This window comes from Parasteatoda tepidariorum, chromosome 2 (genome assembly GCF_982258835.1).
Source record: "Parasteatoda tepidariorum strain Cologne lab strain chromosome 2, Ptep-v5.0, whole genome shotgun sequence".
NCBI lineage: Eukaryota > Metazoa > Arthropoda > Arachnida > Araneae > Theridiidae > Parasteatoda > Parasteatoda tepidariorum.
Genome location: NC_141756.1, coordinates 78,020,615 through 78,031,625, shown reverse-complemented (window position 1 = coordinate 78,031,625; position 11,011 = coordinate 78,020,615). Strand labels below are relative to the sequence as shown.

The window sequence follows — 11,011 nt, the reverse complement described above, 5'->3', positions numbered from 1 at the left end:
TAATTCAAATTATTTACAATAATACTTTTAACAAAGAGAATAAGAATCCCTATACAGCCACTAACAACCTATAAGCTTTCGAATATTATTATTAAAAAAAATCCTTTTTTCTATCTTTTAACCATTTTTTCTGTTTTTCAATAATTCCAATTATTTAGTGAAAATTAATTGAAATTTTTGATAAATCATGAACCGAATTATTTTATAAATCTGAAGATTTTCAAAAAAATTTCATTTAGGAGCTGAAAAAATTTAAAAAGGCCATCCTGTTTCTCTCTCTCTCTCTCTCTCTCTCTCTCTCTCTATATATATATATATATATATATATATATATATATATATATATATATATATATATATATATATATATATATATATATATATATATATATATATATATGTATATATATGTATATATATATATATATATATATATATATATATATATATATATGTATATATATATATGTATATATATATATATATATATATATATATATATATATATATATATATATATATATATATATATATATATATATATATATATATATATATATATATATATATATATATATATATATATATATATATATATATAGGAACTTATTATCAACATTATAAACTTATATAAAGCGAGGAAGCAATATTATTTAACACATTACTATAGGGCATTAGCCGGAGATTAATCTCCGTATCCGAAGCACTCGTGGTAGAGCCTAACTCAAATCATTGTTGATCTTATAGGATGCCGGATGCATCCTATATGGTGCTTTATCTCCCCCCTCCAGTAATTTAAATTATAAACTAAAAACAATTAAAACCTGACGGAAAAAAACTTTACAAACAAATTAAAACATGTAGTATTAATAAGTTGATTCTAAGTAATATTTCAAAAGCAAATACCATTGCAAGTAATTGCTCAATTAACTTCAATACTGTCAACGGATAAAATATTTTAGTTTCAATCAGAAGTATTTGCAAGAACACCAAGGTATTCGTTTTCATTTAAACATCTTGACTTTTCAACGTTTCTTCGTCGCGTATTGATAGCACTACGATTATTTTCCAGTTAATTTTGTGCAGCTAAATCATGCCGCTGTTGATTAGCCTAAGATCCATTTTTTATAAAAGATATAAGTATTTTAAAGTAAACTCTGTTCAATATATTTTGATAATTTGGAATATAAATAGTTTTTTGAGAGAGTGTTGATTCGTGCTTCCAATAACTCTACCCGATTTATCATAGCTATTAAAATATATTGGAATTCTGAAATAAATAACTGCGTTCTATCAAAACAAACATTTCATTATAAAATTTTAGAACAACTATCTTTTTACATTGCCACTCAAAATAACGATAAACAATCGTTTGCACAAAGTTTAGTTCATAATAATCATATATAATCGTTTGCATAAATAATCGGTCGGTCTTTTTATAGCTTTATATAACAAGTGTGAGCACTTTTTTTTTTTTTTTTTTTTTTTTTTGGAATGACGATGTTATAATTTTGTTGTTGAGTTAATAAATCTTTCTTTTTATAAAAGTAATAGTAGAGTTTTCTTAATTATTTGATTCGAAGTCCTCTGAGTTTTAATTGAGGTCAGTTTGTATTTTTTGACAGCGCTATTAAAAATTATCACCTTTTCACATACATGCGTTCTCAATTTTGATTGGCTGTTTTGTGCGTTACTAACCAGAAGTCTTCTGTGATTGGCCTATGTGTTATCATTCCACTCTCTTCTTATATATATATATATATATATATATATATATATATATATATATATATATATATATATATATATATATATATATATATATATATATATATATATAACCGTCGTTAAACAGCCGATCCAATTTTTCCGGTTTACGACTGCTAATGTTCAAATCCTTAGCCTTGTAATTTTGAACCCAATCTAGAAGACAAGGGAACTCCTCGATCAAGTGAGTATTGGGAGAAATTTGCGTGCGTGGAAAGCTTTTTGACGAAACTAACCCGTATTTACGTTTCATTTAGAGGAAAACCACGAAAACCTCCCACGGTTATGCTGACGGCAAGGGGACTCTAACCCATAATCCTTCTACTACTGAGGTAGGTACTTTATTAATCTGGCACTAGAGCTGTACAATCGGCTATTGGTGACGGTCTGGGAAACAACGCTGAGGATCCTCTGCAAAGGGAATGGCTCCCCTACTTTAACGGCCCGACGACCTGCGAGCGAAAATTTATAGAAGAAATGGAATGTTTGTAAACTTTAGAACTTATTTGATTTATCTTAAAGAAAGGATACGTCTGATATAAAAGGAACTGAAATCGAATGATGATTTGGTTAAAAATCAGCCAAATCACAGTAAATTGAAAGTAAGAGAAAAGCTCACTCAAGACAGATAGATGTTTAACTGGACAATAGTATTAAAGTGGATTTTCCTTTTAAAAAAAATATAGGCTAAAATAGTAATACTACATTTTTATTCCAAATCACTCTTAAATAGCACACCTGACCTTAAAAGTATTTCAATCAACTGCTACGCTATCGCAGTAATTTAAGTTTTCATCAACTTATTTCTTCAAATTTACAACAACAAAAAATATTAAAGAATTTAAATTTAATCTACTATATAAAAGTACATAGTGGATTTACATTACATAGTGGATTAAGTCTGCTTGCATGAAATAACATATAAAATATATGTAAAATGTGTAAATTATATTTTAAAAAAAATAGTGCGTGGAGTCCCTCCGCGCGGAAGAAGTTAATCTTCGTAACCTGCGACGTTAATTGTAGAAGAATCAGCAGTCGTAGAAGGATCACTAGTTCTATTCAATGACTCTTTTTCCTGCTCCGCTCGCTTCCGTGCTCTGTAATCACTGTAATATTGTGCATTTTTCTCTCGTGGACCTCTTGAACCAGTGGAAGTGCTTGTGGCTGCCTCATCGTCTCGCCATGGAAAAAGTATTTGTATTAATTAAGGCTCCTATACTATCAGAGCTGACCTATCAAGCAATATTGGAGCAAACAAGTTCGCAAGTTAACGTTATGTTAGTATTGTGCTTATGTTAGCTCTTTGCTCCAAAAATAGATGATGAGTCGGCCTGCCTAATTCAGGTGCTCTAGTATAAATAATGTATGTGAATGCGTCATAATGTAATTTCAAAAGAGAAAACCTAACAATTAATTGATATTCACAAGAGACGTACCTTGACATAACCTTAAATCCGTCGCATTGTCCGTGGGATTGTTTTCACTCATTTTTTACAATTGTTATCCACTAAGTTTGAAAATAGAAAATACTACCCTATTAAATTATATGTGTATCAGATCAAATTGAAATATTTATAGAAAAACAATACTTTTATTGTTTTTATGCTAGTGAGAACCAAAACAATATGGAAATGAATGAGGGAAAACTGGATCGTACCACGTGATTTCCTGGCCAATAAAAATGTAGCGTTAAACGTTTAACGCAACCTTGTTGGAAGTCGGATAAGAAGTATAATTTCAAAAAATTGGCGTCCCGCAGTGGACTGATCGTTAAGACACGGTTCCCAGCAGATCACCGAAGTCAAGCATCACTGGCTACGGTCAGTGTGCAGGTGGGTGACCACTTGGATCAGTCTGAGTAGGGACCGAGGGTGTGCGGTATTGGTCCTCTTTAAACTGTTCTACCGTAAAGTGCTCGACTTCATGCGCAGGTCGTCGGGCTACCGAAGCGGGGGTGCCACCCCCTCCGCAGAGGATCAAAATTGTGATGGCGTGTCTTCGAATCATCCTCCGGGATGTTTCCCAGACCGTCGCCAATAGCCCATTGTGCAGCTCTAGTGCGACGTAAATTAACAACTACAACAACAAAAATTGGCTGGTTAAGGTACATAATTTTTTTTTATGTAAGTATGAATGGAAGTATGAATGAGAGATTTAAAATAATAACCAAAATTACGAAACAAAACAGCATCAATAAATAATTTTTCAAAAAAGGATTGATTAAATTTTAATTTATTGCTAAAGTTCTCCTAGTATAATCTTAAGATTCAACGAATGAAAATGTATCAGGTAAAGGTTCTACATTTGCCTTGAGTCGCTTTTTCTTAGATTGTGATTAACATCCTTTTGTCAAAAGAGAAAGGTTTAAGATTGTTCAGATGTTGGCCTCAGTGTTGTGTCCTTATATAAATAACAAGTTAGGAATCTTGAGGCATCTTTATAAAAAAGAACTTTGTTTATTATTTTTCAACTACTCTCTCTAGTTACAGAATCGCTCGTAACCATGGCATCGTGAACAACGTTGCCACCGGAATTTGAGCCAGCACAAAAAACAATTAAATTATAACACCTCGTGACACACTCCCACCTTTGATTGTTCTTAATAATCAAACACAAATCTCTTAGACATTCAAAGGTAGAAGAAGCTACAACAGTTGACGTCTAACGAAACTTAAATTGACTGTAACGAGTTGGTTTTCGTACAGCCCTACCACATTTAGTTTTCATTAAGTCTGTGCATCGTTCATCATCTCTAATCTCTCCAAATTCAGTTTCACCTTTGAGGCTATCAACTTTAGTTTTATCTTTAAAGTTATTGATCTTTACGTGTTTAAATGGTTTACGGTTAAATATTTCATCTGTGAAATCGAGTTCCAAAGGATGCAATCGTTGCACAGGACGAATTAGTTCGCCTTTTCCAGTTTTCAATTTTACGACTCTAACCGAGTTGTCCTTCCCAGGGAAAACTTCAACTACTCGTCCCATTGGCCAGTCCAGTCTCCTTTTGTCACACTCGATAAGGACCACATCTCCAATTTGTATTCGCTTGATAGGTTTTTTACTTTCCTGCCTATGAATAAGCATACTGAGGTACTCTTCCCGAAATCTCTTCCGGAGATCCTCTCTCAATTTCTGTTGATATCTGCACCTTTTGGCCAGGTTGACGCTATCTAAATTGTCTAAGTCAGGCACTCCCACCGTTTGAACGTCCTGAAGGAACATAGCTGGGGTTAGTGGTGTTAAGTCCTCTGGATCTTCAGATAAATAGTTGAGTGGCCTGGAGTTGATAACTGCTTCTGCATCACATAGAACGGTACTCAACTCTTCAAAATTTATGGATGCTTTTCCTAAAACTCTTCTCAGAAGGTTCTTCACCATTTGGACCATACGCTCCCAAAACCCACCCCACCAGGCGGCTGTAGGAGGGCTAAAGACCCATTGAATTCTCAAAATTGAACTCTCTTGAATTATTTTGCTCCAGTCGATAGAAGCCATTAAATTGACCGCTCCAACGAAATTTGTTCCGTTGTCGCTATATATAGTTCGTGGTCTCCCACGTCTTGCTATAAATCTTCTTAGTCCAAGCAAGAATCCATCAGTTGAGAGGCTCTGTATCAGCTCTAAATGGATAGCCCGATACACGGCGCAGGTAAACAATAATATCCAAACTTTATCTCCATTCTTCAAATAGAGTGGCCCTGCCAAGTCAACCCCTGTCACCTCGAAAACCAACGCGTCTCGAACCCTGTCTTCAGGAAGGGAGGCAGGCATGGTTTCTAATTTCTTGGAAGAATATCTCTTACATCGAATGCATCGTTTCAAGATCCTTTGAACAGTCTTCCGACCTCTGAGAACCCAAAAAGTTTGTCGAAGATTTGACAGGACAACTTGAGTTCCACTGTGGCAAGAAACCAGATGCTTTTCATAAATTAACTTTTCCACAAGTGGGTGATCAGACGGTAAAACTATGGGACATTTGAAGTTTTCTTCATCTTCCCTTCTGAAAATTTTTGTCTTTATTCTTATCAGATCGTCGGCATCGCGGAAAGTGTTGAAGCCTTTCAATTTATTCTTCGTGGCAGTGTCACCAAAACTTTCCTTCTGCACAATTTTTAGAAGTTTCTGCTCAGCCGAGTTTATATCTTCAACAGATAACTCTCCTCTTCTTATACTACCTGGGTTTCTACAATTTGTGCAGAATCGAAGGATCCATGCTACCATTCGTACTATAGTTGAGTATTTTGAAAACCGCTTCAAATACCAAGTAGTCTCATGAGTATGAAGATTGGTTACAACTACGGGTTTCTCTCTCTCTCTTGAGACCTCATCTTCATCGGTTTGTTCTGCTGAGTCGGGCCATTCCTCCTTTGACCCTTTCAGCCACTGTGGGCCCTCCCACCACTTAGACTCTTTAAGAGTTTGAACAGAGCATCCTCTTGAAGGGAGATCGGCTGGGTTGCTGTGCCCAGGAACGTGTCTCCACATTTCTCTTGAAGAGAGATGAACTATTTCCTTTACTCTGTTCACAAATGTAGCCCAATTTTCGTTGTTCTTAATCCAATGGAGAACAGTTGTGGAATCCGACCAAAAGAATGCAGGTACATCTTCTAAACTCATAGCTCTCTGCATTGATTGTGCTAGTCGAGCGCCAATACTGCATGCCAGTAGCTCTAATCGAGGTATGGTTGTGAGTCGTATCGGCGCGACTCGTGACTTGGCCTGTAGTAGCTGTACATTAACACCCTTTTTTCCTTCTGATCTCAAATAAATTACGCAAGCGTAGCTCGACGCGCTAGCATCACAAAAGGTGTGCAAGCTGAAAGACTGTCGGTATCCTAAAGGAATCACACATCGGGGTATTCGTATGGTTTTCAGTTTAGTCAAGTCGGACAGCCATTTGATAATTTTCTTCTCTGCTTCCTCAGGGAGTCGTTCATCCCAAGACAATTTTTTCTTCCAAGTTTCTTGCAGCAACAATTTAGGAATGATTGTCACCGGGCAAGTAAACCCTATGGGATCAAAAACCTTTTGAATGGAGGACAACACATTTCTTCTGGTAAAAGATTCACAGCTGCTATTGAATTGATCAGAATCACAAAAAAGTGCGTCCTCATTTCGGTCCCAGAGAAGACCACGTACTTGGGAAGGCTCCAATTCAGCGTCACTTGTCGTACTTTCCCAGTCTCTAAGTTCAAAGTTTCCAAGTTGCATTAATTCGGTTGCTCCGGTCACGAAATGAGAAAGTTCTCGAACGGTATCAACTGACGTGACGCAATTGTCCACATAAAAACTTTTCTCCAAAATTTCAGCAACGTCACGATATTTTTGAGGGCAACTGTGTAAAAGGTTGTTGATTACAGCGCCAAGTATAAATGGGCTACAATTCAGTCCAAAGACCAACCGTCTGTGTCTGTACGTCTTCATCTTCTTTTTTTCATAATCACTCCACCAAAAAAATCTTAAAAAATCTCGATCTTCTGGATTTATAGATATCTGTAAAAAAGCTTTCTTTATGTCGGAAATCACGCCAAGATTCTTTTCTCTAAATCTCATCAATATCGATGGAATGGTATCCAATACATTCAAACCCTTGTCTAAACAGTCGTTGAGAGAAAATTTGCCCCTTTCTTTACTTGCGGCGTCAAATACTGGTCTTACTCTAGTTGTCGAATGTTCCTTAAAAACTCCTCTAGGAAGAAAATGACACCTACCCTTCGGAACTTCATCAGGAACCACCTCTATTATTTGATCCCTTTCCCATTCTTGGAAAACCGACTCATAGGCTAAATATCTTCCTGAAGAAATTAACTTGGATGTGGTGGAAAGAAGTCCTTTTTCGGCAATGATTCGGTTATCCGGAAGATCAGTATTGTCTGTCCAGGGTAATTTAACCATATAGCGCCCATCAATATCAGTTGACAAGGTATCGTTGAAAAATTTCATCACTTCTTCTTTTGGGGCCTTTTCTACAGGATCTTTGATTCCTAAAACTTCCATGTCCCAAAAGTGTTCTATTTTATCACTATGAATTAACATGGTGATACTCACAGAAGCATTAGTGCGTAATGGGTCGTAAGAATCATTGGTGGTTCTGCCCATAACAAGCCAGCCTAAATGAGTTTCACAGGCAATCAACCCACATTGAAGACGTTCCATGTTTCCGGTGAATATCTGTCCGCAAAAGTCGGCACCAATTAACAGTTCTATATCAGGTGAACCTTCTCCGTAATCAGCAATCCATATCTTTTTCTTATATAATTCCTTATTCCACGGTCCTCTTTTAAGTCTAGGAATTGTACCACAAATAGACTGCTGATCAAAAACTTTTATGTCTAGAGAAAAATTTCTATTTTGTGGTTTAAGAGTGATTTGGTAAAGTCCATGATCTTTCACTTGCGTCGTAACGCCGCCAAACAATGATTGGGCTAAACTTCTTCTTGTCGTAGGTTTAAGGCCCATTTCTTTAACAGTTCTCTTCAATATGTGAGAATTCTGGGAGCCACTGTCAATAAGAGCTCGAACCAGTTTTCTTTTCCCATTGGCTTCAATATTTACTAAGAGAGTCTGCAGAAGAACTTCGTTACCCTCTTTGGCGACCAACACATTACTTGAATCTACCCTTTCCTTAGCTGTCAACTCCCTTTTGTTTACTGGTAACTCGAAACACATAATTACGTGATGCCGCTTGGAACACATCATACATTTGAGTTTTGCTTTGCACTCTTTAGCCCTATGGTTAGCCTTGAAACAAATATAACACGCTTTCTTATTGCTTAAGACTTCTTTCTTCTTATCCAAAGACCAACTTTGTGCAATGAAGCAATCTCTACTTTCATGAGTCTTGTCACAGAACACACAAAATGGATGCCTCTGGGATATGTCACTAGAAACCAGAGTGCTGGCGGTGGGAATGACTTCGTCGATGTGTTGCTCTTTCTTAGACCTCAACCTTGTCCGAGCACCATCAAATCCATATCTCGCCAGTTGTAAACGTTCTTCGTCTCCTCCAAAACGTAACAATTCAATCTTCGGAAGACGCATTCTTCGTTTTGTATTTGGCGATAAAGTGACGGAACTCGCCGCTCCATTCAACACAATTTGTTTACTGAAAAATATTTCACTTTCTGCTCTTGCCAAATCCATTTTTTGATCATATTCTTCAATCTTATTATACTCAGCTTCAAATTCAACGTCTGTTTTTATATCGTTCAAAATTAATTCGTCACATTCTTTCATTTTATTAAAAACTCTATCTAAAGTAAAACACTGCTGTTTGATGTTTTTACTGTCAGGCGTTTGTTTTTCTAATTCGTCAAATAAACTTCCTATGGTTTTGGTAAAAGTCATTCTAAGTGGTTTACGTTTTCTGATTATGTCCTCCATTATACAAAAATTCAATGTTTTTCCTCTCACTATAAAATATTTCACTAACCTGTGTCAACTACGGATCACGTCGACGGGTCACCAAATGTTGTGTCCTTATATAAATAACAAGTTAGGAATCTTGAGGCATCTTTATAAAAAAGAACTTTGTTTATTATTTTTCAACTACTCTCTCTAGTTACAGAATCGCTCGTAACCATGGCATCGTGAACAACGTTGCCACCGGAATTTGAGCCAGCACAAAAAACAATTAAATTATAACACCTCGTGACACTCAGTGAAAGATTAAAGAATGACATGACGTTGGTGCTAGAGGAAGAAATATGATTATACTAGAATGCAAAGTTTCTTGACAATGACGTCACGGTTGGCGGAGGAAGAAGGAGAAATAAGTTCAGTCGTTATATAGAAGAAATATAACTAAATAAAGATACCATTCCGCGATGCGCCGCTCGTAAATTTGAAAATATATAAAATTTTAAGAAAATTATAGCAAACTAACGCTATCTATGTGTGGGTTAAGATAACTTATCATATTTCTATTGTGAAATGCGTAATTTACCTCGAAATACAGATATCGCGCCGGGAATTATTTTCTTCGTTTGCCCTCAGCATATTTCTCCATTGTCAAGAAACATTGCAGTTTAGTATAGAAAAGATGTTGGAACTTTAGAGATTGGATTAAGACTGTTTGTTCAGATGTCGGAATTATGAAAATATTAAGGTCTGCTCAAATATTAATTTTATCCTGCTTATGAATGTAAATGATGTCTGTGTTTGACAAAATTTCATGTTTAGTTGAAACAATCAAGTTAATTCTTAATGGATTTTTTTGGTGAACAATTTTGTATTGAGAGCTGGAGAAGTACTCAATGATTTATATACATGCTTGGAAAATAAAATCAAAATTTTAAAAACAATGCTTTTGTGTTTTGATATAAACTATTATTTTCTCATATAAAATCTCTGATAACATCTTGTTAATCTATCCAGGTATTAAAATGAAGGAAGCATGCGTTCTGCAATAGTTATTTTTTATTCGTTATGCCAGGTTATCTGAAATATTAATGTGATCGGGCATAAGCAGACTACGTCATCTGATTAATATTTTAAAGGTTATCTGAAATTAATTAATTATAGATATATATATATGTAATTCAAATTAAAAAAAAAAAAGCTTTGAACTGAAAAGCAAAATCAAGGGGAAGATAGTACAAACTCGTGGAAGAAAAATTAATAAAACGCCGATCTTATTACTGATGGCAGTGATAATTTTGGTAATAGTTACAATTTGAAGTAAAAAATAAGTCATATACTAAAAAGGAAAACTTAATCGAAAAATGATACTACAGTTTGGAACCAATTATCCAGAACGGTCGGGACCATCGCTATTCCGGATAACTGATTTTTCCGGTTTTCTGAATCGCTACAAAAAGTCGTTTTTTTTATTGTTGAACCCAACTAAAAAAAAAAAAATTTTTGAAATAATCTTAAAAATAAGAAAAAACGATGAAGTAATACACTAATGATTATTTCCAAAATGATGGTAAGGTAAACATCTTTAAAAAAAGAAAAAAAATCGTAAAATCTTATGAGGAAAAAAAAAAAATTTCTTTTAAAAATGGCGAGAAAATTTATCGAATTTCGTTCCGGTTTTCTGATTTCCGGATAACGGGTTCTGTACTGTAATTCGTTTAAGAGAGCATTAAAAATCGATAAGTTAATGTCATTGATCCTTAATTATTTTTGGTAATAGATTCTAATTTAAATTTTAAAAAACTAATAATAAGCTATGTACTAAAAAGCAAAATTGATGGAGAAAATGTATTTATTTGTCACGGGATACAATCGCCATAAT

At 34.9% G+C, this 11,011-nt stretch overlaps 1 protein-coding gene across 1 annotated transcript; it reads right to left on the bottom strand.

Annotated features, from left to right (window-relative positions):
* Positions 1–4,431: 4,431 nt before the first annotated feature.
* On the bottom strand, positions 4,432–9,153 carry LOC147815869 (uncharacterized). Its single transcript, XM_087156643.1, has 2 exons — positions 7,220–9,153; positions 4,432–7,105 (listed from the first exon to the last, which is right to left on the bottom strand). The coding sequence occupies exons 1-2, from the start codon at positions 9,151–9,153 to the stop codon at positions 4,432–4,434; spliced, it is 4,608 nt and encodes a 1,535-aa protein (XP_087012769.1).
* Between the last annotated feature and the right edge of the window lie 1,858 nt (positions 9,154–11,011).

What these genes read in the sequence shown, in the direction of transcription:
- LOC147815869 (XM_087156643.1), bottom strand. Translation starts at nt 9,153, where the DNA reads ATGGAGGACATAATCAGAAAACGTAAACCACTTAGAATGACTTTTACC. An exon ending in GATTTTTTAAGATTTTTTTG is followed by an intron (nt 7,106 to 7,219) that starts GTGGAGTGATTA and finishes CCTTTTACACAG; the next exon opens with TTGCCCTCAAAAATATCGTG.